This window comes from Phragmites australis, chromosome 20 (genome assembly GCF_958298935.1).
Source record: "Phragmites australis chromosome 20, lpPhrAust1.1, whole genome shotgun sequence".
Classification (NCBI taxonomy): Eukaryota; Viridiplantae; Streptophyta; class Magnoliopsida; order Poales; family Poaceae; genus Phragmites; species Phragmites australis.
The window spans coordinates 7310332-7338320 of record NC_084940.1 but is presented as its reverse complement, the minus strand read 5'-3'; the positions used below and the strand labels follow the sequence as shown (position 1 = coordinate 7338320).

Sequence of the window (27989 nt, the reverse complement as noted above, 5' to 3'; positions counted from 1 at the left end):
CATGTATCCTGAGTAGGAATTAGAGCAGTCACAACAAGGCTTTATAAGCAGTGTCTTGCCTCGCGACCCACTTACCTTTGAGTAAGGTAAAATCTCCTCCACTACTCAGCCTTCATCTATCATGGCGTCTCCTCCTACTCTAGGCACGAGTGTTCCGGTCAGGTTGTCGCTGATGCAAGCGACGGTCCCGCTGGCCACGATGCCTCCAAAGAAGGATGAGCCAGAAGGACCGTGCCTAGTGCTGGAGTCAATTCCAGTGCTAGAGCCGGTCCCAACCATAGTTCTCCCACAATTTCCTAAAGGACCATCGCTCGTTGTCATACCTCCATCTTTAGCCCGATCGGTCCCTCCCGTTGAGATCATCGACTTCTCTGATGACGAGGAGATTGACTGGGATCTCCTGGAAAAGAAGATCAATTAGGAAGAGAGAGAGGAGAAGGGGAAGGAAGAAGAGAAAGAGGAGGACGAGACCAAGCAGGAATCTGTCAACTCCTCTTTCTCCTCTGATAGCTATGACGGCTCGGGGGTTGGTTTCTACATCAGCCTCTTCGACAGGACACGCCTGAAGCACCTATGTCGCCTTTAGGGCCTCGTAGTCTTCTTCCCTCGTCCTTTTCTTTTGCGTTCTTCTCCCAAGTATCTCGAAACACTAGGAACTCAGAGGGGCATGTAAGCATCTTTTGGATGTAAGAAGCTTTAGTATAATGACTTCTGCTCGCCATCTTTTTCCGATCGCACTTATTGATGCGTACAATGCTTTTATAAAATCAAAGTATTGGTGAGTTTCCGAGTATTCTTGCGTCCAACCGGGAAAAATGTCATCCCAAACCCTTAGGACGGGAAAAGCTGGCTCTCGGTAGGCAAGGTCGATGTCAGAACTAAGGTGTGGCATGATGACAACGAGGCTCCGTAGACATTCACACTCTTGTGTAACTTTCAGGTTTATAGGGGTATTGACGCTTACATTGGTCCTTTTAGGTTCTTGTGACTGTTTGGAAGGTACTACATTTTGATAGGGTTAGCGAGGTCCTACAACTATGCAGGGTCATCCAACCCTTTTAACTCTTATAAGAATTTTAAAGGGAGGAGAGTTATTATTAGTTGGCTTAGCGCGTAACCCGATTCACCGTTGTACATGCCCGTCATCTTGACTTCCTGACCCCTCGACCCCGTGTGTCTTTTGGTCATGAGCAAGCGGAGGGCGTGTCTCGCATCTTATGTGCAGCTCGTCCCTAAACCCTCGCTTCTTTTGGTTGCAAGCAGATGGACGACTCATCTTATTAGTGCCATCGCGATGGGCTTCTACCAAGGTGCTGAGCCATCGATGTAATATGTCACACGATCGAGGCATGTGGCCTTCGAAATGCAGAGCTAGTGCCACAGTCATGGGCTTATTTATGCCATTGTCGTGGGCTTCTTTCGAGGCACGGAGCCGTCGAGGCAGTGCATCACGCGATCGAGGTTTACAGCCTACGAGGTGCGGAGCAAGTGTCACTGTAATGGCTGATTTATGCCATCGTCATGGGCTTTTGCCGAGGCACAGGGCCGTCGAGTTAGTGCATCACATGATTGAGTCTTATAGCCTACGAGGTGCAGAGCTAGTGCAACTGTGATAAGGCTTATTTATGCCATTGTAGTGGGCTTTGTTGAGGCACGGGGCCATCCAGGTAGTGCGTCATACGACTGAGGCTTATAGCCTACAAAGTGCGGATCAAGTGCCACTGTGATGGGCTTATTTATGCCATTGTTGTGGTCTTCTGCCGAGGAACGAGGCCATCGAGACAGTGCATCATGTGACCGAAGCTTATAGCCTACGAGGTGCGGAGCTAATGCCATTGCGATGGGCTTATTTATGCCATCATTATGGGCTTTAATTTTTGTTGCGTGATGCGTCACACTGTTGGGCAAAAATATAGGTTTGAGGCACAGCTTGTTTGCGCGTGGCCATAGCACTATTATCATGCTATTGAAAAAGGCAATAGCCAGTGTGTGGGTGTGCATGAGGTACATGCAACTAGCTAAAACCGATAGCAAGCGACCATGCGGAAATTAGCTCATGTGAGTTGGAGCTTCCATATGTATGTGAGACAAGAAATCACTTCAAACATGCATAGAGGTGCAAGCAATCAACCAAGCTAGCTTTCATGCAGATATTTGGAATTAAATAATGCGACACAGTAATTATGATGTTCATACGTGCATGCCAAACCACCGTCCGCGCCATGCATGTATGGCAGGCTTGCCAGCTATGTCCACCTTTCCCTGATGCCCTTGAACCTGCATGTATGGATTTCAAAGCTTTTGGTGAGGTGCACCCTGCCACAGTAAGTGTTGCTGAAATAAAGAGAGTGGTGGAGGTACGTCGTGTCAAGTTGCAAGTCGATCCTCCAGACTACGGGGATGGGGTGCGGGCCCTTCCTCTGGCGCAATGGTGGTCCGAGGCTGTCCCCAACTACCGAATCGCACAGAGTGCGAAAACGCGACCTCTCGCGGAGGTAGCCAACTGAGATGAGGCGCTTCCACGGCCCTTCACCTAGGCTTGCGGTGGAGCGGCTCATGGTCTGAGGTTGTTGAGGTTCACTCGGGGCTGCCCTCGGCCCAAAGATGAGGCTGGCAATGGACCTCGAGTCGTGATAGTGTTCGTCGCGTGCATGGTTAGCGGAGCAGCCCAACAAGCTTTGTGTAATTCTCTATGTTCATGGTATTCTGATGCATAGCCAAAGCAAATATGTTGTTCTCATGCTAGTGAATGCCAAACGCGGAACACCACGATGAGCTTAAAACGAAATCTTTTTAGCCATTCATATGATGCAGTAAACTCCGTAGGTCTTTTGATTGAGCCTATAGCTCACACGACCCTAGTGCATGCACAACACCCCCTATTAAAGCAGGACCAGGGGTAGCTGGCAACTACCAGGCCTCTCTCAAGCCTGCCCGAGATAGAGGCAAAGTCCACCCTGCTTTAGGCACATTTGAAACTAGCAAAGCAACGAGCATGTTCATGGTGCGACAGCTATGCTAGCAAGCTAGAAAGTTTTCATTTTTATATGCTAGTTAGTTTATCCTTCTATGATGCCACACTCTTGGAATCTATAGTTGCCACGTACGAACGTACCTGTAACTAGCCACGTAGGGCACACAGCCAAACGGGGACCTCTCGGGCACCTACGGAGGGCATTGAAGTCGGGGGTTAGCTCCGCGTAGGTCGTGAGCTGTGGTCGAGGCTTGGTCCACAGAGGAGGTGAGCTAGAGGGTGGCCTCCGGTGTGGGGGTGGTTGAGGCGCGGAGGTGATCCAGAGCGTAGCCTCTTGTGTAGTTGTGGGCACAGCGCGGCCTTGGGTGAGGTGGCCGGAGCATGAAGGGGGCCTTCACTCTATAACTGGAGGTGCAGCGTGGCCTCCGATGAGGAGGTGACCAAAGCATGGCCACTGGCGCAGAGGTGGCTAGAGCGTGGCCTCAGGCATGGAGTGCGGAGGTCCTCTAGCGACTGCATGCATGGTCAGGATATGCATATACCAATACAACAACCCCCTTGGTGCTAGTAGTGACAGTACGGGAACATTAATGTTCTGACAAGCTGCTGACACCATTACTATAGCCATACTAGTTGGAGTACAAAGATGACACTACTGTACCATATGACATGTCAGCGCTAGATCGTCCTATCTTTAATTTCTAATGGGAGTGAGCAAATAGGATTGCCTCAGCTGATCAGACCACACCTGTGGTATGGACATTGCACGCCTTTTGACCAGCTCTTTCTCTTTAAAGCTAGCAGTGACCTCTAGTGAACAAATGAACCATCAAATCAACAAGCCTAGCAACTTATGTGTGCTGTAGCCATGTGGCTTGGCACCATCCACTAGATAACACCACCAGCCACAAGTCTGGAGGTATGGCCACTATTTTTTGTATCTATGTTGTCGTGACTTGATGGTTTTCACACAGCGCACATGGCGAGTAGTGCTGGGTAACAAGCGTGTCAGGCCGCTGCGACGGATACCATCACACTGCGCACTTCACCTGCTCAGCACTGTTGCATTTTGTATGCTTCCCAACAAGAAGGAAAAGCATACCAGGATACGTACCTGGTGCCTAGCCGGAGGGGTAAAGGAGGTCCTTGTGTCCCTTCTGGAGGGTGTGCAAGGACATGCTTTGGCTCACGCTTGCAGGCTTAGCCAGGTGCGAGTTGGTCCGCATTCATGTAGTCAAGACGCACTTTGCGCACCTATTCAACGGCACGCCGAGGCCGGAGACGGCCTGCATGATAGCATGACAGCAGTCAGTGAGGAACATGGCAACTACCTGCGAGTAGGCCGCATGCATCGTGTGCAGGCCCTCAGCCAAGCTCACGACGCCCTTCAAATAGTCATCTTCGCTTGCTAGGAGCAACCAGTATGCCTGCTTCGGCTTCACCGTGGCCACTTGGGCCGACGCTCCACGCAGGTGCTCCTGTAGCTTGGCGTGCACATTGCACCCACGGTTTCCTTGCTCACTACAACGACGCGTCACCTCCTGGTGGTTTATCTGCTATTGATGATGTGCCTTGTCCATGGTGCTCGATGTCGTTTCTCTTGCTCCCTTCTTTCAGCAGATATCTTAGTCCTTCCCTATAGATAGCACCATCTGTTGGGGCACCAAAAAAGTTCCCCAACAGAGCGCAGTGAGAGCCCTTCTCACTGGAGTGAAAGACTCAAGCTTGGAGATGAACTAAGAATCCAAAGGGAAGGAAGAAGCAAGAAGAGAGTTGTTTAATCCGTCCAAAGAGTATGTCCAGCTCCCTAAATGTCAAATCGGAGGAGAAAACTTCGGCGCGGCGGCGGGCTCTTTGGTCCCGCAAGCATGGGCCGGCCTCATAAAATCGTCGCGTGTCCGTGCAATCTGAGCGGTTGGTGCGCCCCCTACGGCTTCTCGGCTTGGTTATCCTGGCCAACATTTTCTGCTGCCCAAATTGTATGTATGTGTGTGTGTATATATATATATATGCAAGATTACATGTTTGTTTGAAAAAATAGCAGCAATAGTCTATCGTCATCCGATGAACGGACGAGACCAGTATTAGACCCAACATTTATGGCATTAAAAACCAGAAAAACTAACATATCGTATGTTCATCGGGTGACATCTTGGTCTCGCCCGGTGAGCGAACGACACCTAGGTCTGTTTGTTCACCCGATGACATCTTTATCTCACCCGGTGAACGGGTAATATGCTGTTTTGGCCAAATTAATTTAATTTGTGGTAGAATACGTAATTTTTTTGGTTATCGAATGGTCCAGTATCATTAGATGTTTGTGTGATATTTTAGATATTCGGATTTGACATAAATGGAAAGTTGAACACAATGAATTTAATGTGAACTGTGACATATATGGGCGTTGCATGTACGATGCACGATCATTATAACCTAAACAAGTATCGCGTTTAAAGCTAACATGCCTTAGGGAATATAAACAACATGATTACAACATTTGGTTTACTGAGTGCAACGTGGATATTTTCCCTTTCTTGCCACTTTTGGTCCTGCCTCACGCGCCTATCGTGCCCTCTTACGCTTCCTCTCCCTGTCCACCTCACTAGAATCCGCCATCATATGGTTATACCCCTCCCTCATCTTCTGCTGCTCTTCCTGATGCGCTTGCACGTAGCCTCCCTCCTCTTGTCGGCTTTCATCTCATGAAAGCGTCTCCAAGCGACACGGTGCTCAGTGTAAAGGAGGAACATATCGCTTTCAACTGCTCAATATCTAGCCACTGTAAGAAGTCATATAGTGGTGGAGGCGACTGCAATGAAAAACAAAATACTAATTGTTAAATCTTAGTTGTTTCGGGAGTAGTTTGGCCATAAGTTATTACCTAATGACGTGAGCCAACATTAGTGCTTTCCTGAGGTGGATCGTACTCATAGTTGAGGTACATAAAGAATCTCCTTCCATGGGTGTAGGAGAACTCAGAAGACTTTATCACCCTGCAAAGGTCTTCACATCAGCACTTAACCCCATCAAGTGTAGTATCCAGCATGTATTTCTTGGGAAATGGACGGGACACCATTTTTGGTCTAATTGTGGAGGTTGAGACTACTGGTTTGGTTGTACATATGGGTAGAAGATCATCTATTTATACAATGGACTTATGTTGGTGCATAGACTAAGTTCACGAAAATCGGCCATAAAAGCAGTTGATTCTGCAATAAGGTGTGTTCATATCAACTAAAAAGTTTACTTTTGAAAAGCCTACTTCTAAAAAGGCTAGCTCTGAAAAGTCTAATCCTGAAAAATATTTCTTTGAAAAGAATATTGATGAGAAGGCTGGGTCAGAAAAGGATATGACTGAAAATGGAGTACACATTTACTAATTTGGTTATAGTAGAATACATCAATTTGTGTTTTCATGGTTCAATGTGTGCGAGTAACACAAATTTGATTGTAATATTATACCACGGTAAAAGAACATATGCTAGTACAACGCATCTATAAAAGGCTCGTGTATTTAGAAACTTAAGCTATAATGATCAATGGAGGGTAGGGGTGGGAGGGGGAGAAGAAGAAGGGGTGGAGAGGCCGATTGTGAGATGGGAGGGTTCATTTGATCCAACTGAGTACGATGAGCCTCTGTACAACTTTCCTTTGCAGGACATCAGTGATTTTTGTCATCAAAGTCACCTACAGATTTACGGGCACTCGACTAAGCCCTGGCCGAAGTGTTCCCATAGCTACGACTACGCCGTTTAGATGTATGACGGGAGCTTTCATGTGGCATCAATTCTTTTGATGTCCTCTTAGTATGGCGAGAACTATATCACCTGACCGTCGATATCCATTTAATCAAAACATTATACATTATGACCTTCACATTTTTGTAGGCCTCCAATGATGACCCCGCGAAGTGCCAATACATGAGATGGGTTCATCCTTTTGTTCTTCAACATATCAAAGATTACGTGCACCACCTACAAGACCAAATCTTTAACTTGCAGAGGGAGGTTGAGAACATGACAAGTCCTCCTATAATACACATGGAGGACACTTTTGTATGCATCGATCCATGATGTACCTGCCCGTGCCATAATAGGGATGCTCCTCCTCCACCTCATGCTCCTCATCCTACTTTGTCTTCGCAATACAATGCTGGAGATTATTAAGACTCAGGAGCATCATCGCAGTTCACTGGAAGTCAATACGATCAGAACCACTACCAGGATGACATTGTAATTTGTGTCTCATCACTTTGATGTTAGTCCTTTTTACATTCCCTAAGATATGTTAGGCGAAACTCCGATACCCCACTAGGGGTATCGTATATGCAATTGTACGGTCGGTCAACGTGTTTATTATGATTATTATGAAATAATCGTGGTACGAGTGTACGGTCTGAATAGTATCATGATACAAAAATACATTATATGAAAGATATTATGACAGTAACAATAACATAATAGCATGAAGAAAATATCATTACACTGACACTACCATAGAACGATAACACCAATAATAACATAATACCATTAAACTTACAATAACCTAGTACCCTATAGGTTACGTCCCCTCTTAGGGATGACCCCCCTGTTCACATTTGCCCTCGGGACCCTACATATCAATGCTCTCACCTAGTTAGCTGAGTACGTCAATAGGTCTTGTGGCACGATTGTTCGTGTAGGCCATCCAGCTTGTAGTGGAGTGGCGTAGCTGTCATGTGAGGGATGTGTCCTCGTAAGTGGTGTGCCAGGTAGTTGTGACGCACTGAGCTCATCACTCTCTCTGAAGAAGTACGAGTACCCAGGGACCTGAGTACCCTCCCTAGTGAGCAACTCCATGTAGCTACCCTGCGTGTCTACATTCCGTAGATCATCGATCTCTACACATGGAACAACAAAGATAACATGTTAACTTTGGTAAAGTGTTACATACGTAACAATTGATTTGCCATGAAGCAAGTATCGTACCCGAGCCGAGGATGTGAGAAGTTGAAGGACCCGGGTCTGCGCTGGAAGGCTGCGTGGACACACTGCCGGCGTAGAAGTGGTCACCAGCACCAGTGAAGGCTAGCATGGATGTTGTGATGCCGTAGTGGGGGTCACCGGCCCCGAAGAAAGAATGCCTAGCCCAGGCACCACTGTAGTGCGAGTTACCCTAGAGAAGGATTGCCTCACCGAACCATCACCAAAGTAATGCTGAGAAGTTGCCATGAAAGACAACCTCGATGGCTCAGCAGGGAAGTTCTGATGTACCGGTGGGTGCGACAGCTCAGCACGTGCCAGGAGAGGAGTGGATTGTTGAGCTCCTCTCTCAACGCCCGAGGATGACCTGCAGCTGAGCACCCTAAACACCTTGTTCACCTACCAGATAATTTGGCCTAACATCGCACTCACCTTGTCACTGGGGATCTCGAGGATATTGTCGATCCGGAGCTTGGTCGCCCATGCCTCGATATCAATCTAGTGCAGAATGTACCTCTGCAAATAAAAGTTTCATTTCATTACTCAATTTTTTAGAACCAAGTGTAGTAAATGAGGAATTCGCGTAGTATTGTATGTACCTCAAGCGAACGCGCCTGATCCCTATGCGTCAGATACGTGTCACGAATGTTGGGGATGTGCCTTAGAAGCTCGGTCGGTGTGTACATGACTCAGGTGTGCATCCAAGCCATGAACCAGGATATGTACTCTGTGTACACCTCCTTACAGTGCGTCTAATCCTTGTCGACGATGTTCTCAACAGCATGATCCCATCTATCAACCCACGTTTGCACACAAGTCGCAAACATGCTCGTGCTATGAGCCCCCTGCGTGTCAACCTAAAAAACATAAACATATGAGTAAATGTGTTGTAGTGTGTGCAATAAAAAAGGTAAGGTAAGTATATTTTTACGCACTTGTATATACTGGTAGTGACGATCCTAGTCATTGGGAGCGAGAACGGCTGGAACTTCCCGAACCACCGCATCATGTGATGCGGTGAGTACTCATCGATGTAAATATCATAGACAAGGGTGCACCACATGAACCAGTACTCCCGATCCCATAAGTACAACACCGATAGTCCAAGCAGAGCACGTCGATGTACTTTCTCCTCTGTGTACAACCTCCAACGGACGTCGTTCACTGTCAACTCATCGAACTGGTGAACAAGGTCCGGGTATGCACGATGTGTATGCACACTGGACCAAGATGGTTGTGCAACCAAAGTAAGTTAGAGAAAAAAAAGAAAGAAAATAATTAACAAGTACGTGCAAATTTTAGAGCTATTACCCTTCATTTGCACCACAACAACCCATGATCAGGTCATCAACACAGTCCGCAGTGAACTGACGTGCAATGATCCACAACGGGCCTGCCAATGGCGATCCGCTCATAGGACCACATCTGAAGCAGCAAGGGACACCCAGTGAGGATCGCGCTGTTGTTGGTCTTCGTGCATGCATGTAACATGCCATGGTACATCACAGGCAGCACAGAAGAACCCTAGTTGTATTGCAAGACCTCCCCTAGGTCGGCGTCTGCAATTTCTCTGGCGTAGGTGATCATGCTCCTCGAGACCATGTTATCATGGGTCTCAATGAACATGACCCACCCGCGGCAACCCTCTCACACCTTTCATCACTCAGTTGTAAACCTTTGCTAAATTATCTATTATAATACCGTACATAGCCTCGTTTGTGTCATAGAGCAGAGCTCTCTTCTCCTTTATCTCATTCTCAATTAACTCTCTAAGTGACTTATTAGATGACCCGGTCCTTCACGTTATGCTAGCATCATTGTTTGTTGGCAGGGACTCCTGTGTTTGCTTCTTCGTCAGCTCATGCAGCGTTTCCCAAAGAGCATCAAACTTTCATTGTTGGTTCTGATTGTATAGCCTCTAGCCTCTCGAATATGTTCACAAGGTTCTTGTTCTTGAATTGGTGAGAGAAGTTTGTGCCCAAATGCCTCACGCACCACCTACTCTGCACATCTGGCCACACATGTCCCATCACGCCATCGTCCATTCCATTCTACAGATCCTGAATTGCCGCGAGCATCCTAGTATGCCGGTCATATATAAGGCACACTTCCATCGAGCACCAACAATTATTATCCTCACACGGTACATGAACCAATATCCTGGTGGTGTTCTCACTCTCCACAAATGCAAAGGCCAATGGTAGCACATGGTTATTTCCATAAACCCCAATAGCAGTCAGTATCTGTCCCTTAGACATGCCGGTAAGGAAAGTTCTGTCGATGTAGAGGATAGGCTAACAATGCTTGAAAGATTTTATACATAGTCCTAATGCGAAGAAGCACCGTTTCAGGATATATTTACAAGGTTTCGATAACAATGGGTACTTGTCAATGTCGTAATACGTCCTAGGGTTCCTTCGAGCAATGGTCTACAACAAGTGTGGAATGTTGTCATATGATGCTTTGTAGGTCCCAAACCTCATCTCAATTACCTTTCTCTTCGCCCTTCATGTCTTGCTGTAGATGATAGTGTACTTGTACTCCTACTCGATTTGCCTGATTATATACCCTAGTTAGTAGTTTAGGTTGTTCATAATATGGGCGTACATCACATTAGCGACAAAGGCCGAGGCTCAAGTTCGTCCATCATGCAAGTGTGATTCACTATAATCGACACACCACAATACTCAATCCACTTCCCTTTGAAGCCCTACAGCCGCCACGGACAATCCTCCTTCACGCACTTGACATCATATTCCTTCTTGCTTGACTTGACAACATAAAAATGACATCGAAACGATGTCACCTAGTGAGTCACAATATCCTTCATGGTTTGACTGGTAGGATACCTAGTACCCTGGGTCACCTCATTCTGTGTATACTCTCAGGCCGTTTGATTCCCATTATTCACCATAATGTTGTTAAGTTGGGATTATTCCAATCTATGGGAATCAGAGCATCATCCTCATCATCTGACATGTCATACTCAGCGGACTCGTCAGCCTCAAGATTATCCCACTCCAACTGTTTAATTAGAGAAGAGATTCGTTCCTCTCTCATCTGCCTCACCAGTCAGTTCAGTCAGATAATCCTATGAATATGTACTATCTGGATCGACATCCTCACCCTACTCTTCATCATCACCCTTCTCCTCCACGTACCCCCACCCTGTATCTCCCTAACTGCCTCCTTTTCCTTCCATTACACAAGCAACATAGGAGGTCGACCTCTATGTACAACATCATGCAGTTACTTCTTTCACAATTCACCTTCCCTGAACAGGTACACCTTTAAGTACACATCAGCTCTCAGACGGTTGTTCACAATGCTAATGATTATCTCTTGAACCACGGGATCTATTTTAAAACCCTGCTTCAGCCATGCGTATAAGTGTCCAACATATTTGTGAATAGGTCTGGAGATACCCTTGTCCATTAACTGAAATACGAACATTACTACCCTTTTCAAGCCATACAATATTTCACTGTCCCCATAAAATATCATAAATTGTCACTGATATGACATACCTCACAACCATCAATAAAAACTCTAACATTAATATGACATAACAGAAATAATTATGTAAAACTATATCTACAATGAAAAATTCAAACATGCCCCACTATACTACAACAGAATATTAGAGGGTCACTACATCAAACGCTTCTAAATCCTACATCTACTGCCTTACTTATGTCTACACTATATCTAAATCCTACATCTAATACTTAATATATATCTAAATACTATATCTAAATGCTAAAATATATGCACAAACATAATCTAATTGCTAAACTATATCTAATCCTAATTCTAAACCTAAATCTACGTTCTAACCTATGTCTAGTAGCTATCCTATTAGATTTGTGAAAAAAATCCTAGACTGACTCTAAACTATGCCAAAACCTAGCACCCATAGCTATCCCAATAAATTTGTAAAAAAATAGAGAAAAAAAACATACATCTTAATTTAGCAGGACATTGCCATATTTTTTTTCCTCCACTATCCTCTCTTTCTCTTAACTGAGTTCAAATCAAATGGGTGCGCTAGCGTCTGCATGGTGCAACCATAGAATTATATAAAAATCATGCTAACTGAATGAGTAAGACCTTTTGAATGAGTCTATAGATATTGCAACAATAAAGAACTCAACTGTTTAGTGAGCGAGACCAAATCCTCACACCTTACGGACCGCTAGGCCCCATAATATCTCTATATATATCACGCTTCACCGCCCATGACAGTGTTTTTTTTTATTTCTCGTACACCAAGAAGAACCTCGTGTCATTGCGTTATGAAGTAAACCGGTCCGGTTATAGAGACTCACGCAGAAAATGAAAATAGTAACAGAGGATTATGCGGAGCGGGATGTAAAATTAAGGAGATGGCCAACGTATTCAAGCTCTTAACAAGATATCTGGATTCTGGACGTAATAAAGATTCTGGTCTTCCCTTAGAACGGAGAAAATCACCTATCAATCGTATCAATATGGGGCGGTGAGGAGGCTATTTAATGTTTCACTCCACCAGGTTCGAGTCCTGACACTGACTTTCATAAACACATCTCTTCCCCGGGATGCTAAGCTCACGAGTATTCAAGTTATTACAGTACCCTCGCTCCCTCCCTTGTAAGACTATAGTTTTTTTTCTTCAGTGCTCTAATAATTTTTTTTAAGATTTTTATCAAAAAAAAATTTTAAGATTATTTCTTTTATGATAGAATTCTCTCTCTTTTCACTTCACAAATTTCTTCGAAAGAAAACTACTATAGATGAGAGAAAATAAAAAGAATAGGAACGATGAGGAAAACGGAAAGAAAACAAAATAAATAGAATATGGTTGGGATGGTCTAACGCGAGTCAGACCCGTTGATTTTTATTTTTATTGTCATAATCTGAATTATATAAAGAACTTCACTAAATTATGTATTTTAAAATTTTATAGTACAACTTATGCTATAAATTGTGAGAATTAATTTTTTTAAATTAAAATCATTTTTTTACTCTTAGGACTTAAAATACATAATCAAAATAAAAAAAATAAGACCTTAGTCTTTTTTTCAACTGACGCCATTGACAACAAAGTAGGCAGGCTGAGCGACAAGAATATACTGTATTAGGAATGCCTCTCAGGAACACTAGAAAACTTAGGAGCGCCTCTTTATCTAGTTACCTGTCTTAGTAAATGAACCTCACGGTGTTCAGGACCACCAAATCTCTCCCCTTCCTTGTTTGATAACCGAGACACGGGTCAAGCGACCATACCAACGAGTTTCTACTATGGTCGCTAGTTGCTACAGTTAGTTTTTTAGAGGAGTTGCTACAATTAGTTGCCCTAGCCCTCTATGGCCATGGGACCATTTCCATGCTGCACACAAGCACGACGCTATCTCCCGGCCATACAGCCAGTCAGCTCGTAGAGAAGTCTCCCAATACTCCATGGTTCATGATTTCCATTTCAGGAGAGGCAAAAGCGCGTTTGGTCGTGTGGACTCCAACTCTATTCCATCTATATGCTCCTCGTGTTTGGCGCGCGCGCGCATCGCCATTGACGCCGAGGGAAGAGTCGCCGGGCGACTTCTTCGCCGTGGCGGGGCTCGTGCATCTCGAGGCCGGGGGCAACGCCAAGCCCGGCACGCACCACATGGGGAAAGGCTGTTCGTCCCTCACATCCAGGAGAAGGCCGCACATTTCCTATATTGTTATTCATATCACCTAGCTAGCTGTTATCTGTATAATTTATTCGCAAACGGAGTGCATCATTATGCGTACTTGTTAGACTTCTTTGGCTGTACTGCTGGCACTGCGCTACCGTGTGAGCCGGAGGAGTAGCTAGGTAACCTGCTGATTATGCATCAGTCATCACTGATCGACGGCACTGCAAATTAATAGTGAAGTGTGGCAGTGTGCTGCCGAAAGATCCTAGAAAGATACCGATCGCAGATGGGTCTGCGTCTAGCCCTGTCCGAATTGGCATTGCTAACAGTGCAGGCTCTGATCGTTTCCCGATCTCCCTAGCTACTAGTTTATCAGGAGCCTTGTCTGTAGTCCACTGGACACTAGCGTATATATGGCATATGCACAATTAGCGATTTTTTTAAATAATATTGTTGTGTTGGAAAATTTAAAAAATAATTGTTAAATTCACAAAATTACAAGAATATATACATATCAGCATGCGAAGTACTGATAAGGGATCTATCGGCATGCGGAGTACTGATAAGGGACCTATCGGTATTTCGAATACTGACAGGCTACATGGCACTGGGCCCAGGTGCCTGTCGGCACGTGGAATACAGACAGGTCGTGGGCCCGATGAAACCGTGGTGTCAGTAGGCTTTGCGTAGAGCGTAGTGGCATGTCAGCATTCCAAATGCCGACAAATAACACATCATGATCTGTCTGCACGCGGAATGCCGATAGGTGCCACATTAGACTTGTCGGCATTCCACGTGCCAACAAGCCTTTTTATAATCACGACCACCGATTCCTCTCTCACACGTGATCATACACAGAGTGGGCGTCGAGAACAAGCGACGACAACGAGCGAGCGGCGGCAGGCGATGTAGGGCTGTGTGCGGCGTGTGGCGGTGTGCAGTCTAGCGGCCGGTGAGAGCAGCGGCAGCTGGGTACGCAGCTTTGGGCGGTGAGCAGCGGGGAGCAGTGACGGTGGTAAGTATTTTTTGAAATAGTTTGAATTAGTTAGAAATTTAGGAGTAATTAGAAAGTAGATGAAGTTAGAAAAATTAGGAATAGTTAGAAAAGTAGAAAAATTTAGGAGTAGTATGAAAATCAGAAGGTGATTTAGAAAAAATAGTAGAAAAGATTCAAAATAGTTAGAAATTAGGAATGGTAAGAAAAATAGAAAAAAGTAGGAAAATAGTTAGAAAATTAGGAATGTTTACGAAAAATGTAGGAAAATAGTGTGAGAATATTAAAGAAATGTTGAGTAGAGTAGATAATTTAGAAAAACAAGGATATCAAATTTAGAATAGCGTATGCATGGTTTAGAAATTAATTATAGGTAGAAAATATAGTATTGTTAGTTAGGAAATATAGAATAGTTGAGAAAGTTCAAATATTTCGGTAATGTATAGTTAAAATAGGTTATCTAATTGGTTTGAAAATTGGATATTATTAGACGTACATATTTTTCGTTGATGTAGGAATTGTATAGTTGAGTTGTTGTGGATTTTCGCAGGATTGTATTTAAAATGGAAGATGAGAAATGTGATTCATTTAGAATTTAGATCAAAAAATTTAGATATGTGTACAATAGATAATGTAGCATAGAGCATACATAGTTAGAAATTTTTGCAATAGTTAGACAAGCTAGACTAGTTTTAAATCGAATTGTTATAAATATGTAGTACAAATAGTTCATAGCTGTAGGAAATTTAGATTAGAAATTGAGTAATTTTTTTGACAACAATACATTATAATAATATAGTGTTGAACAAAAGGAGTATGTTAGCGGTGATCTTTGATGGTTATGTAGAATACAAGTGATAAGGTTGAATAGATTTTGTGGTCGTAGTTATTGTATATTGATTACAATTATTTAACCTGAAGGAATATAATATGGTTGTTGAATCAGGTATGTCGACCGTAGTGGAGTTCAGGGTTTTTTACGACCCTGGATATGTCATGCAGTGTGATACGAGGGTGAATCTAAGTAATTTCCAGTATGTGCACACAAATATGCATAGTCTGAGAGAGGCAGCGGTCCCAAGTGTTAGGTTGGTTGTATAATCTATTGCAACTTAATCTAGCACATCAACGATTGATGAAGGTTCTGATTCCAAAATATTGAGAAACCAACTAGACGTAGGAGCTCTTGGAGGTTACATGTTCAAAGCAATGATAGTATCGATGTATTGAATAAGGGTGTCCTCTGTCAAGGAAAGTCCGCACAAGGGAGATATGAGGAACCATCCAAATAGTATTCTAATTAATCATTAAATCGATCATTTACTTAATCATAACTTTAACTATTAACCAGAATACTATTTTGGTAGTCTCAGCACGTGTTTTGTGCCCAAGATCAGAATACGTGCCTTTCCAACATTTAACATCATAACACAGCTTAATAAAAGCGAGTAATTAACATTAGATTATAAGTTCTTAAGCATTTATCGGTTGAGATACAAACTGCAAGAGAAGAACGTAATGACAGGGAAGAAAATCAAGCTATGATGTATGCTGGTCAGGGAGAGAGGGACGAGGCAATAGTGGACCAAATGAAGGTAGATAACGAAGAGTTTCACACATTTGTGGACTCGGGTGCAGGAATCCTGGAAGAACGAACGAATTTTGCATTGGAGAAATTGATGGTGAATGATGGACATGAGTTGGCATGGGAGTATGATTCAATCGTGATGACCAAAGGCTAGATATTTCATGACAAGGTCCATCTGCAACATGAAGTGAAGATATGGTGTTTCTCAGAGAAGAGGGAGTTCAAGGTGGTAATATCTATTCCTCAAACATACAACATCAAATGTTTAGCAGAAGGTTGCATTTGGTGAGTTCATGGATTCTTTCCAAGGTATGACACGGAATGGTTAGTGTCTATTATTGAACCACATACTTGCAACTTGAGTTGACCTTTGCGTGCGCACAGGAACATGAGCGCTGATTATTTTGCAAATGTGATGTACCTAGAGATTGTGAAGAAGACTAGTATGTCTCCATTTGGAGTTATGCATGCTATCAATACCAGATTTGGGTATAAGAATTCATATGACATGACATGGAGAGAAAAACAGAATGTGTTAGAGAAGATGTTTGGCACATATAAGGATTCATACCACAACTTACCTTCACTGCTAGAGATTATTCAAGGGAGAAACCCAATCACATGCATTGCTACTCACAATTTCATCAATTAGGTTGGAGATTAAGTCCTTCAACGGGTGTTCTGGTCATTCGGCTGTATGATTGAGGCATTCTGTCATTGCCAGCCAGTGATGTGCATGGATGAGACATTCCTCATAGGCAAATACAGAGGGTAGATACTCACAGCTATCAGGGTAAATGGTGAGAACCAGGTTATGCCTTTGGCTTTTACATTCGTCGAACGCGAGTCAATGGATAGTTGGTTATGGTTCTTGGAGTGGGTTAAGAGAGATGTTGGTAACAGGTCTAACGTGTGTGTACTCCACAATCATCATGCAGGCTTGTTGAATGCTATCAACATATTGCAGAGTGGTGCGGGCAGGGTATTGTTGTGACCAAATTTGCATAGCCGTTGGTGCATGTGATATCTCGGAGCAAACTTCTATAAACAATTTAGGAGCAAAAGGATGATGGATATTTTTAAGAATCCGCGCAAACAGAACCAAAGTAGGAAGTTTGATGCGCTATAGGAAGAGCCGGATAAACTAACTGGTAAGTACAAGGATGAAGTTTTGAAGAAACCGGTTGTACTTTCTACAGCTTGCTTGCGGTAGCACATGAGAGCAAGGCAAATGCCTCAGTGATGGCTTGTTGTAAGTGGGGCAGCATAGAGTCAGAGTATTTCGTATTACCGTGCTACCGCAAGCAAGCTGTAGAAAGTACTTGATTCGGCGGGTTGCTTGGGTGACGAGCAGTGAAGGACTTCACGAAGCTGCTTGAAAATGGTCCATATTGGATTTCAGATCCAAACAGCAAGATCGACACAAAGGGGTGACGCAAGACCGTCGATGTGCTTCTGTGGCAACCTCTGTAGCCTTCGCGAGTCCCATAACATCTCCTATACCTATGACAGACGCTTCTTCATGTGTACCAACTACCAGCACAGCCTGTCTCGACATAGACCATATGAGTACCCACCGATATAGTAACATAGATCACTCACGTGACACTTTCCATATGATTCCATGCACTTTCTTACTAATCTCCCCTCTAGTTTTATTTGTCCAATCTCCTGCACATGTCTGTGACTTCACAGAATGGCTCAACATGGAACAAAACTAAGCACCAGAAGCGGTGGATCGACATAGAGATGTGGTGGGGGAGGAAAGCTTACAAACGCTAGAAGTACGAGCAAAATTAGGAGGAACTATGGCAGAAGCGTCAGGAGGAGAAGTGCATGAGGAAGGTAACAAAGGAGCACGCCGCAGCTAAAGCACGCGAAGCAGAGAGTGAAAAGAAGCGAGAGAGGACCCGTCGTGCTAAGGCGGAGGGTCCTGATACCCTAAGAAAGTGCAAATATCTAAGGTACACTCAATAGAGAGTATCTAATATAACCCGATATATTTTCATTCTCTAAGACGTTGTAGGATTACCAGCGACACACTATTATGTTAGTCTTTATACATACCGTATATGTCAGCGTTTGTTGTTATCATCTCTTTATGCTTATCAGCGTATGTAACATACGTGCAGGGTTCTATGATAATTGTGCTTTCCAACTACTATTATTCACAAAATTATATTCTGTATCCTCCTAATATTACTTCACTTAAAAAGTACTCACACAGTTTTAGATCAACTAAATTAAAAAAAATGTTGACAAAATCATATCGAACCAAAAATAGGAAAAAATAAACTACTATGTGATACCGTTAGCCTTAGCCTCATTAGGAAACATCCCTGCGTCTCATTGCCTCAACCTCCGTGTAGTCGTAGATGATATTTTTAAAAGAGTGTGAATTCTTTTATATGATGTACACTGAGTTTTGGCAGTGCCTCATTGATATTTCACAAATTATTATTAAAAACCAAATAAAAAAGGCGTAACCTGTCGGCACTGTCGATATTCCAATTACTGACATCCCTATCGATATTCTATGTACCGATAGGTCTGTCGGCTAGTAACTAGACTGACATCCATATTGGTGTCTACCTAGGGTTCATCGGCATGTGGAATGCCGACAGACCTTTTCTCTGCATTCCGCATGCCGGCAGGCCCACAGGTCTAGTGTCATGTAAGTTGTCGGTATTTATAGTACCAATAGGTCCCTTATCAGTACTTCGCATACCGACGGGTACCTATTCATGCAATTTTATGGATTGAGCTATTATTTCTGTAATTTTTGAATAAAATAATATATTTTAAAAAAAATCCACAATTAGCTTTCCTTCACCCACTAGCTTCTCCCGACAGCTCACTCGATCACCTGCCTTGCGAAGGCGAGATAGCAGCTACCTAGCCAGCACACAGCACACGTAAGGCAGGATGCAACAGACGGAGCTCGAGATGTCGCCATCGTCTCTACAGGTAACGCACACGTTCACAGCGCAGACGTTTTCCACGGAGGCCCGGGCCCTGGGCCTTGCACGAACGCATGCCGTCGTCCAGAGATGAGATGAACAAGAGACGGCGGGACTGCGGCATCGGGATGATCGATGCCTCGCTGCTCAAGATAGATCGATGCTGCGGTCCCGGCTGCTGTTTTACTTGCAGCGCTGCGGTTTTGCGTCTGCAAACCACCACTGCAACTGCAACTGCAACAAGTATGTGAAAGATTTAGGGGCAAGAACCTTCCGCGTTGCTATTTATACGCAGCACGCATGATTCGCCACAGTACACTGGGAACTTGAAGGTTTCTGAATCTTCAGTTCGCACGCACGGGGCCTGCACATTCTTCTCTCTAGTGCCGTACCGAGAGATACGTATCCGGCTGTACGTGCTACAGTTAGTGGGCGAGTAATTAAGGGGCCCGGGAGACGTGATTAGTATCTGCGTAAGCGCCCTCCTGACGCTTGCTTAGTGCCGGGTTTAAGGAATAAACACGTGATTTGGGCGGGCCGAAGACACACGCGTCGGGGCCCGACCAGGTGCGATGGGATCCGTTGCGGCGCGGTCGTGACACTTGGTGCGCAACTTGCCCCTCGATCGCGCACCGGGCAGATCATTTCTCGTCTTCATCTGGGTACGGGTTCTGGGTTCCCTAACCTAGTTTGGTTTCAGGAGACGACTAATCGGGGTTCCCAGCTAATGCATTTGGGTCTCAGTGCAAACTCTTGACTAGACAACCTAGATATAACATCGAGAGAGCTGTACTTATTAGCTTTTTTTCTTTTACTGCAGATACCTCTGTTTCCACCTGACAACTGGAGAAATCCTTTGGGTGATTGTAATTGGTAAGTGTAAATTCGTCTGAAAAATATTGTGACCAAGCTATTCCGTTTGGGGCCATCTATTACTAATAGAAGGAAGCTCAGTGACTTGCCGAATAAAGTAGCACCCAGCCACGCCGCGCCAGCTGCACCGAACGCTGCAAAGCCTCGGAACTTGAGCCCTCCAAATAACTCCATACCATAGCACCATAGCTACTGTATACTTCTTCCGATTATAAATATAGTTTGTTTTAGAATTGTACATAAAAATTAAGAAAGTAGATCAAATGATTTTATTATCCTTTATTTATTTTGGATTAAAAAAGATAACTCAATCATTTATGAGAGTAGTAGTATTTATTAAATAAGAGCAAGACGGAGAAAAAAAGAAAAAATTACATAGAAGTTCGAGAATGATTTATTTTTATACTTACCACTTTTGATTATTTCATTTGTTTTTAAATACTTGTCACTTTACGATTTTTTACATATTTTTAAATTTTATTTATATAAAATATCTCTTACCCACATATTTACGTAGGTTCCAAAATATTTTAGCTATTTTTTAAAAGTATTTTTATCTTTTCTTATTTAAAATTAATATTATGTTTAGTATATACGTGTTTGATTAAAAGTGACTAATATAAAAAAAATGGAGGGAGTAGTAGTGGTGCTTCTGTGCACCAATTCCGTCGCCTATAACCACCACTGCAAGTCTCGAGTCTTGCGCCTTCACATATACCTCTCACCCTCTCAGCCATCTCTCAGGATCTTCCACTCTTGGTACCTCCGGCAGCTCACTGATCTCAAGCTCTTCAAGGTATGAAGGTAAAAGTCCTAAGCCATTAGCATAATCTTTTCTTCTGCAGTATGGAAGAAGATCGTCAAGGCTCAGGGTTGATTGTTCATCGACGACGATGAGGTTTCTGCTTTTCCTCGCAGATTTTCAGTTGGGTAGCGAACAAGATCGGTGGGAAGCAAGAGTCAAGGCGATCTGCCGGTTCTACCGCGCCATATCGTAAGTGTACTCTGAAATTTTCTCTTTCTTTCGTAAGTTCTTTCAGAACCGAGATGTTTTTAGTTCACCGGACAGTATGCTCGAGCTATGAAATATTTATTCATTTCCATCCTGTTCTAACATTCTGCTTCAGTCATGATTCATGAAGCTATTGTTCATTACTGTTTTGCTTCTAACAATCTGTTTGTCAATAAACACGTTCTTTTGAGATGCCTTTTCTTTAAGGAAAAACTAGTGTTCACAAAGTCCTTTCCGGATTTCTTTTCTAACGATGTTGGTACTCTGTTTGATGGTCACGTATCAGTGCCAATGATATTCAAGGATATCTGTCAACACTGTGGTTCTAATATGTTCAGAATTATCTTTAATCTGCTGAGAAAAGTACCCTTAATGCAGAAGCACTACAGTATAATGGCTTTCTGTACCTCTCCCTCTTGATTTTTCCTTTCATTTTCTATGCATATAGTTGCTGTTTTTTCTAAATAAAAAAATTCAGTTCAGTACGGTTTCCCCTCTCTTTCCCTCCCTAGAACGAGAAAATGGAGAGGTTTAGCATTTTTGTTTCTATATACTACAATTCTCTCAAGTTTGTTAATTTTTCTCTAAGATCGATGTATTAAATTTATAACAGCAACTGTCATTTTGAGATAAAGAATAAGATTCTTTTTTCCTCGAAAAAGAAAGATCAAGAAGAATTTCTTTCAGCACGGAGTCCTGACCTCCAATGGTTCCACACTAATGAATCAGATCTAATGTCCACTAGTCCATTTCTTTTTTTCGGAAGACTAGTCCAGTTGAAGAGGGAGTATTGTTCTTTCAATTTACATAAAAAGACTGCTATGCTTTGAGACTGAATACAATGTTGACTGCTGATATGTGATGGTATCAACATGACGTTCAGGTAAAAACATCGCGGTGTGGAGTAAGCATGGGCAAACTGAGTTTTAATCAGTGATAGGCCCATGAGAACAGGAGGGGTTTATGGATTTAAAATTAGTGGTCCATGGTCCAAACAGCCAATTTATGATAATATGAACCTAGGACCATATATTTATGTTTGTATCCTGATTTGGCAAATTGATTTACTTCTAATGCGCAGGCGCTAACGTGTTGGAATGTCGCAACGATGAGTTCAGCGATTGGCCCCAATCATTGCTTGCTATTGGGACATTTGGGAATAAGCAGATCGAGGAAGAAGCACAGAGTTCCTCCGGGAATGTTAAGACCATGCAAGATTCCATAAATTTAACAGAGGGGGAAGTGGACGATATACGGAATGGATTTGAAGTGATGCTAGAAGGCAATGATCAAGCAGAAGTTCAAGGCTCATATGATGATGCACATGTAGCTTCACAAAAAAATGTTGGTGAAGACGACAATGCGAAGCACAGGGAGCAGTTGATTAACAAGGAAGTCATCATAAGTAAAGCAAGGGAAATAGTAGGAAAGAAAGGGAATGCACAAAAGCCGAGATCGGTTGCTTCACTCCTCAGATTATTCGTGTGCAAGGGTGGTTTTACCTCCACGATTCCAGAACCAAGGAACTCTTTCCCTCAATCAAGAATGGAGAAGGTACAGTCAAAATTCTTCTGTAAATCTGCAGTTTGCTACGCCTTTTTTGCCTCTTATATGTGGTTATCGCTGCAGCTACTCAGGGCAATACTGCAGAAGAAAATACACCCACAAAACTCTTCGACACTAGGAACTAGGAGGCATTTGGACTGGAGGCCAGATGAGAAAGAAATCAATGAATACCTTGAGGATGCACTGCGTGACCTTGATGACGATGGTGCAAAATGGGTCAAAACTGATTCAGACTGTAAGTAGTATAAATCGCTATCAAAATGCTGTGTTGTCACGCATAAAACATTTCCTTTTATCGATTCTGGCTTTTGAAGGGACTCAATGTGTTCTTTTTCTGCTTTTCAGTTATTGTGCTTGAAATGTAAAGTCAGCGAATATATTTGTTCTTTCAGGCCAGGTATGAATTTTCCTAGTAATCACCCCAGAACTTTCAGTTTCACTTGTTCACAATGTGCACTATCTTTTTCATCTGATCAGTCGTTCTAATAGTCTAATTGATTCTGTTGGATGTACAGGTTCCAAGGGTCTTGGAAAGCTTGGGAGTTTACGGTGTTATGATCAATACAGTAGAAGGAAATATTGGATATAGTATGCAATGAAGCTATAATGTAGTGCTCCTCCGTTTCTAGCATGAACCAGCTGTAATTTGGAGCATGATAAGAAACTTTCGGAACAGACCTATTCCATGTCTGCTTCTCTCTTTGGCTACGAGACTGTTGAGAAATCAAGTTGAAATGTATCTTGATTTTCTTGTGATAAGTGATTGACATTATCACTTATTTGGTTTGATGATCTTCAGTTTTGCATGAGCTTGATTTGAATTGATTTGGGGTTTTATTTGAGCATATTGATTATGGACTAATTAGAATTGGAGCTAGAGATATGTGTTTGCTTGTCTCATGGTGTACAGGTAATGTATGCAACTTGGCGGTCGACGGTGGGATGATCGGGGTCAAGCGGAGTGTTTGGTACCAAACGATCAAGGAAACCGGGCGGAGTCAAGGGTGATCCTAGCTGAACACGTGGAGGTCAAGCAAAGTATTGAAGACAGATGGAGACGACGTGTTGACAAAGTCAAACGAATAGAATGTCGGTGCAAGTGACAAGACTGCCCGAAGGATCAGGAGTGGGAGAGACTTGCCGGCGGTCAGGATTGCATGACGGAGTACACGTGTCGATATCGAAGCGCTTGTTTAAGGTGTAAGCAAGGTGGTGAGTCACGCTTTGAGAAGCGTGCAAGCAGTTTCGCGGTTTGGTCTCAAAATCGTGGGAGGACTGGAGGAGTATGTGGTACCATCGCGAAGCTTACGTCGAGGTAAAGCTAAGTCGTGAAGGCGCTGTGACCGTCTGATGAATGGAAAAAAAATGAACCAAAATACCCTCGGTGGTAGGTTAGAGTGTACTACACGAGAAGGGTATTTTGAGGAAAAGTTATGAAATTTAAGGGTTAAGTTTCTTAGACCTATAAATAGAGGGGTAAGGCTAGAGAGAGCTTTGAACCAGCCACTTAAACCCTCTTGTGCCACCCATTTGAGAGTCTTAGAGTTAGGGTTTTAGAGGAGAGAATGATGAATGTTTAGCCTATGTAATAGGTGAGAGTTTTGAGAGATAAATCTTTGTAATCCGTATAAAATAGGGCTGGCTTCTTTGAATAATTAAGTTTATGTTTTTGCATATGCTTGAATTCCGCTCCTTCTAGTTTCCCTCTATTAGTTCCCTTGCAAGTTTGCAAGTTTTTCGGTTTTCGATTTTGATTTTCGTTTTGATTTTTGGGCTGAAATTTTAGCACATTGTGAGATCATTCTTCTTGCTGTTAGAGACATAAAAACTCACATACAAGTGTATGCTCATGAGTCTTGAGTACCCTTGCCTCTAGATCATCAACTTGGAGAGGTTCTTTACCCGGAGATCTTTTCTTTGAGCTGCAGTTTTTCACCTTTGCAGTGTTATTTTTCTTGATGCTAGTGGCTTAAACACTCACATACTCATGTATTTGAGCGGGTCTTGAGTCCCCTTGCCACTAGACTATCATCTTGGAGGGAAACCTTGTCCAGTGTCCATCTTCTCTAGTTTATTTGAAAGTTACGAGTTTTTATGCACAAAGACACATGGAATGATTTTAAATGGAATTTATGGTTTATATTTCATCTGTGGAGTCATGTTGCCATGAAACTAGTCTTATTGTTTTGTCTCTCTAATTCTTTTGCTTTCGTTTGAGCGTTTTGTGGTGTGTTAGGTGAGAAATAGAAAAAGATTATTTATTTCAAAATAAATTTGTTGAGATGTCTGTGCACCCGGCCGGCCGTGCAGTTTCCTTGACAACACGTTCGTTGGAGATCTTCCGATCGGCGCCCCAGCTAGCTGGTTCCTTGACAATACGTCCGTTGGAGATCTTCCGATCGGCGCTTTCCGTCGGTGAGATTCCTCACTCTGCCGTTCCCCGGCCATACCGCGCGGTCGGGCGGATTTCTTTTTTCCCCTTCGAAACGGACGGGTGGGGCGGAGCTTTCTGGTGTGTGTGTGTGCGCGCGCGCGCGGGCGTGCCCCCCGCCACGAGAGCGTGGAGCGAGTGCAAACCGACGGCCGTGGACGTGATGGGATGCTGTGGTTCACCATCAGTCGCCTGTCTCGGCTACACGGGAAAGACGGACGTCACGTCCGGGCTGGGGAGGTGGGCCGGTCGCCTTCCAACTCCCGCCGACGTCGCAGTCGCAGTGATCGAGCATGCATGAGCCGCGCATGGGCGGATGGGAGCTTCGACTTGCCGAAAACAAGCCGACGTCGGCAAGAGAACTCCCACCGCCAGCCCGCGAGGAACTTGACGAGCAGTCGACTCACCCCTTTCTGTCCGAGCCGAGGCGACGCGGATCGCCCGGAATGAAGTGGACCGCGGCCCGCGGTCTGAAAACGCAACCGGCAGCGCTGCTAAGCCCCCCGCCGGCCGCCGCCCCGGGTCCGTCAAATTTTAGCCGCCGCACGGCCGTGGCGTGGAGTGGAGGCCGCCAAACAGCGCGACTCCTCGGCGCAGCAGGCCTCGATGATTCGCGTTTTGGAACACGCCTCTCCGATCGTTGGGCTCTTATCTTTTCTATGATCCTGAACATGCTCGAGAAATTGAAGTTCTGCAAACGTGTTAAACACATCATTATCCAATTTCATAAATTCGTTCCAGTGAGATTTTCAGCGACAAGCAAATATAGAATCGCCACGACTGCCCGTGAAACGCGGTCAAAATTAACTCGTGATGCACGCTCAACATTACATTGCAGGCGCGCTGTTGGCAACAGAATGTTCAACAGACAAGCATGAAACAGAGTACAGTAGCCAGAGCAGAGTGTGTCAAGAACATGCCACAGAAGGATGAAACAAATATACCTTCGTGCATTAGTGAGACTAAACCATTGCAAAATCTCGTCGTTGCGTGCGTGCATCGAAGCCAAAAGACCTACTAGAGTGGTGTTACCTCACGTCACTGAAGAGGAGAAAACAGGAGGCAAATCCTAATCTTATACAGGATAAATCTCATCCGACTATCTTGTGTTCTCAAGAAAGGAGTCGCTAGTTTGAAACACGACACTATTGTGTAATAAAGTATGCTTTGAGAAGAAATATGTAAGATCTCCTACTGAGGTCGTTTGCTATGCTTGTTCGTCCTCGAAATATTGGGCAGGGCTTCAAAAGGCTGAAGATCGGTATATTTTGGAGGAAGGGGCTGTGAAGCTTCAAGCGGCAGAACTGAGCTACCACCCACAAGCGGATCCAGTACAAGTGCCGGCTGATCAAACGCAGGAGATGCAAGACGACCATCAGATGGTGATATTCATGAGAAGGACTGGCTGACTAGCGACAAGATTCTCAAGCTGGACATAGCTCAGTGGTGTGCGTGCTGATGACCTTGGGGTCTTTCTGTTGCAATCAGTGAGTTGCAACAAGTTAGCAGGGGAACAGGCTCCGATAATGATTTTGGGGGTCGTAGCTCTGTACGAATATTGTCAGTGACACCCGTTCCACCTTTTCAACTTTCCTGCCTCTCTACTTCGGTAGGGTTTTGCCGTAAATTTTCTCCTTCACCCTCCTCTCCTCTCTCTCGGATAAGTTCGAAGCAAATAGTGCGCTAACATCAGCAGGGCCGCACCGACCAAATTATACGCGGACATCGCAGCAACGAAGAACTCGCCCGTTCAGTGGGCGAGATCAAGATCTCGTCCGTTGAACTGGCGAAAGCTTAGAAAAAATTATTTAATATACTTTAACCGTCGGGGGATGATAGTCTATTTATGTTATTTCTTGAAATGGACGTGTACTGTTGCAAATATTATTATTATATATATAAATAAAATTCCCGCACAAGCAGGTCAGGTCCCCAAACGGAATAGGCCTCCGCGCGCAAGGCCAACCTCGGCCGAAGCTTAGCTGCTCGGGAGTTTTTTTTATTTTTATATTTTTTTAGTTAAAATTTAAATAAATAGATTACGAGGGAAAATATTTACAGAACTAAGCGCCCGCAGCCCTCTGAGAGGGCGGTTAGGGGTCCTAACCGCCCCCTGAGAGGGCCGCTGGGGCCTTCCCGCCCGGCCCCCGTGCTTACCGCCCCCTGAGGGGGCGGGTAGAGCTCCTTACCACCCTCTCAGGGGGCGGTAAGGGCTCCGCCCACCCCGCCACGCCGCACCAGCCCTCTCGGCTATAAATAGCCCAAAAAATGAGAAAAACTCATAAAATTCGGAAAAAGTGAAATTTGAGAAGAGAGGGAAGTAGAGAGGAGAGGAGAGGGGAGGAAGAGAGGTCGGCGAAGCCCTGCTGCATTTGGGCTGTGGATTTGAAGAAAAAGTTCAGGTAATTTTTTTTCCTTTTTATTTTTGTTAATTAGTTCAGTAGTAGTATATGACATATATTTTAGACATTTATGACCTAGGGTTTAGATAATTGTCAAATTTAGTTAGAAAATGGTACGATAGCAGTTAAATATAGAATATTATTTTTAGTATATTATTTTCAGTATGTTATTGGTAGTATATAATTTTCCGTATGTTATTTGTAGTATATAGTTTTTAGTATATTATTTGTACCTGTGGACGTATGAGGCAACATTTGATAATAATTTGCGAACAAAGGGTACCATTTAAAAACTATTTTATCCGATAATCAGAAATATAGTTTGTTGTCTTAACATGGGTTATATTTGCGGGTGTTTCCAGGGATGGCAGACAAATTAATTTTTCAGATATATTATGGTGAGGGTGAAATTAGGTATGGTCCCAACGGGGTAGATCTCTCTGGATTTCGTCATGTCATGAAGGGACTTAGTAAGGCTAATGAGAGGACTATTGTGGGTGTATGCAAATGGCTCATGCGGTTTTTCCAACTGGATCCGCAGCAATATGAGCTGAAGTTGAAAGCTGTTCTG

The 27989-nt window shown here is 43.8% G+C and overlaps 1 protein-coding gene across 1 annotated transcript; it reads left to right on the top strand.

The window, feature by feature from the left end:
- The first annotated feature begins 20678 nt into the window (after positions 1-20678).
- LOC133902192 (protein DEEPER ROOTING 1-like) lies at positions 20679-23235 on the top strand. The gene is made up of 6 exons (XM_062343788.1): positions 20679-20811; positions 20926-21001; positions 22101-22573; positions 22649-22820; positions 22931-22982; positions 23101-23235. The coding sequence occupies exons 1-5, from the start codon at positions 20806-20808 to the stop codon at positions 22948-22950; spliced, it is 747 nt and encodes a 248-aa protein (XP_062199772.1). The 5' UTR covers positions 20679-20805; the 3' UTR covers positions 22951-22982; positions 23101-23235.
- The last annotated feature ends 4754 nt before the right edge of the window (positions 23236-27989 follow it).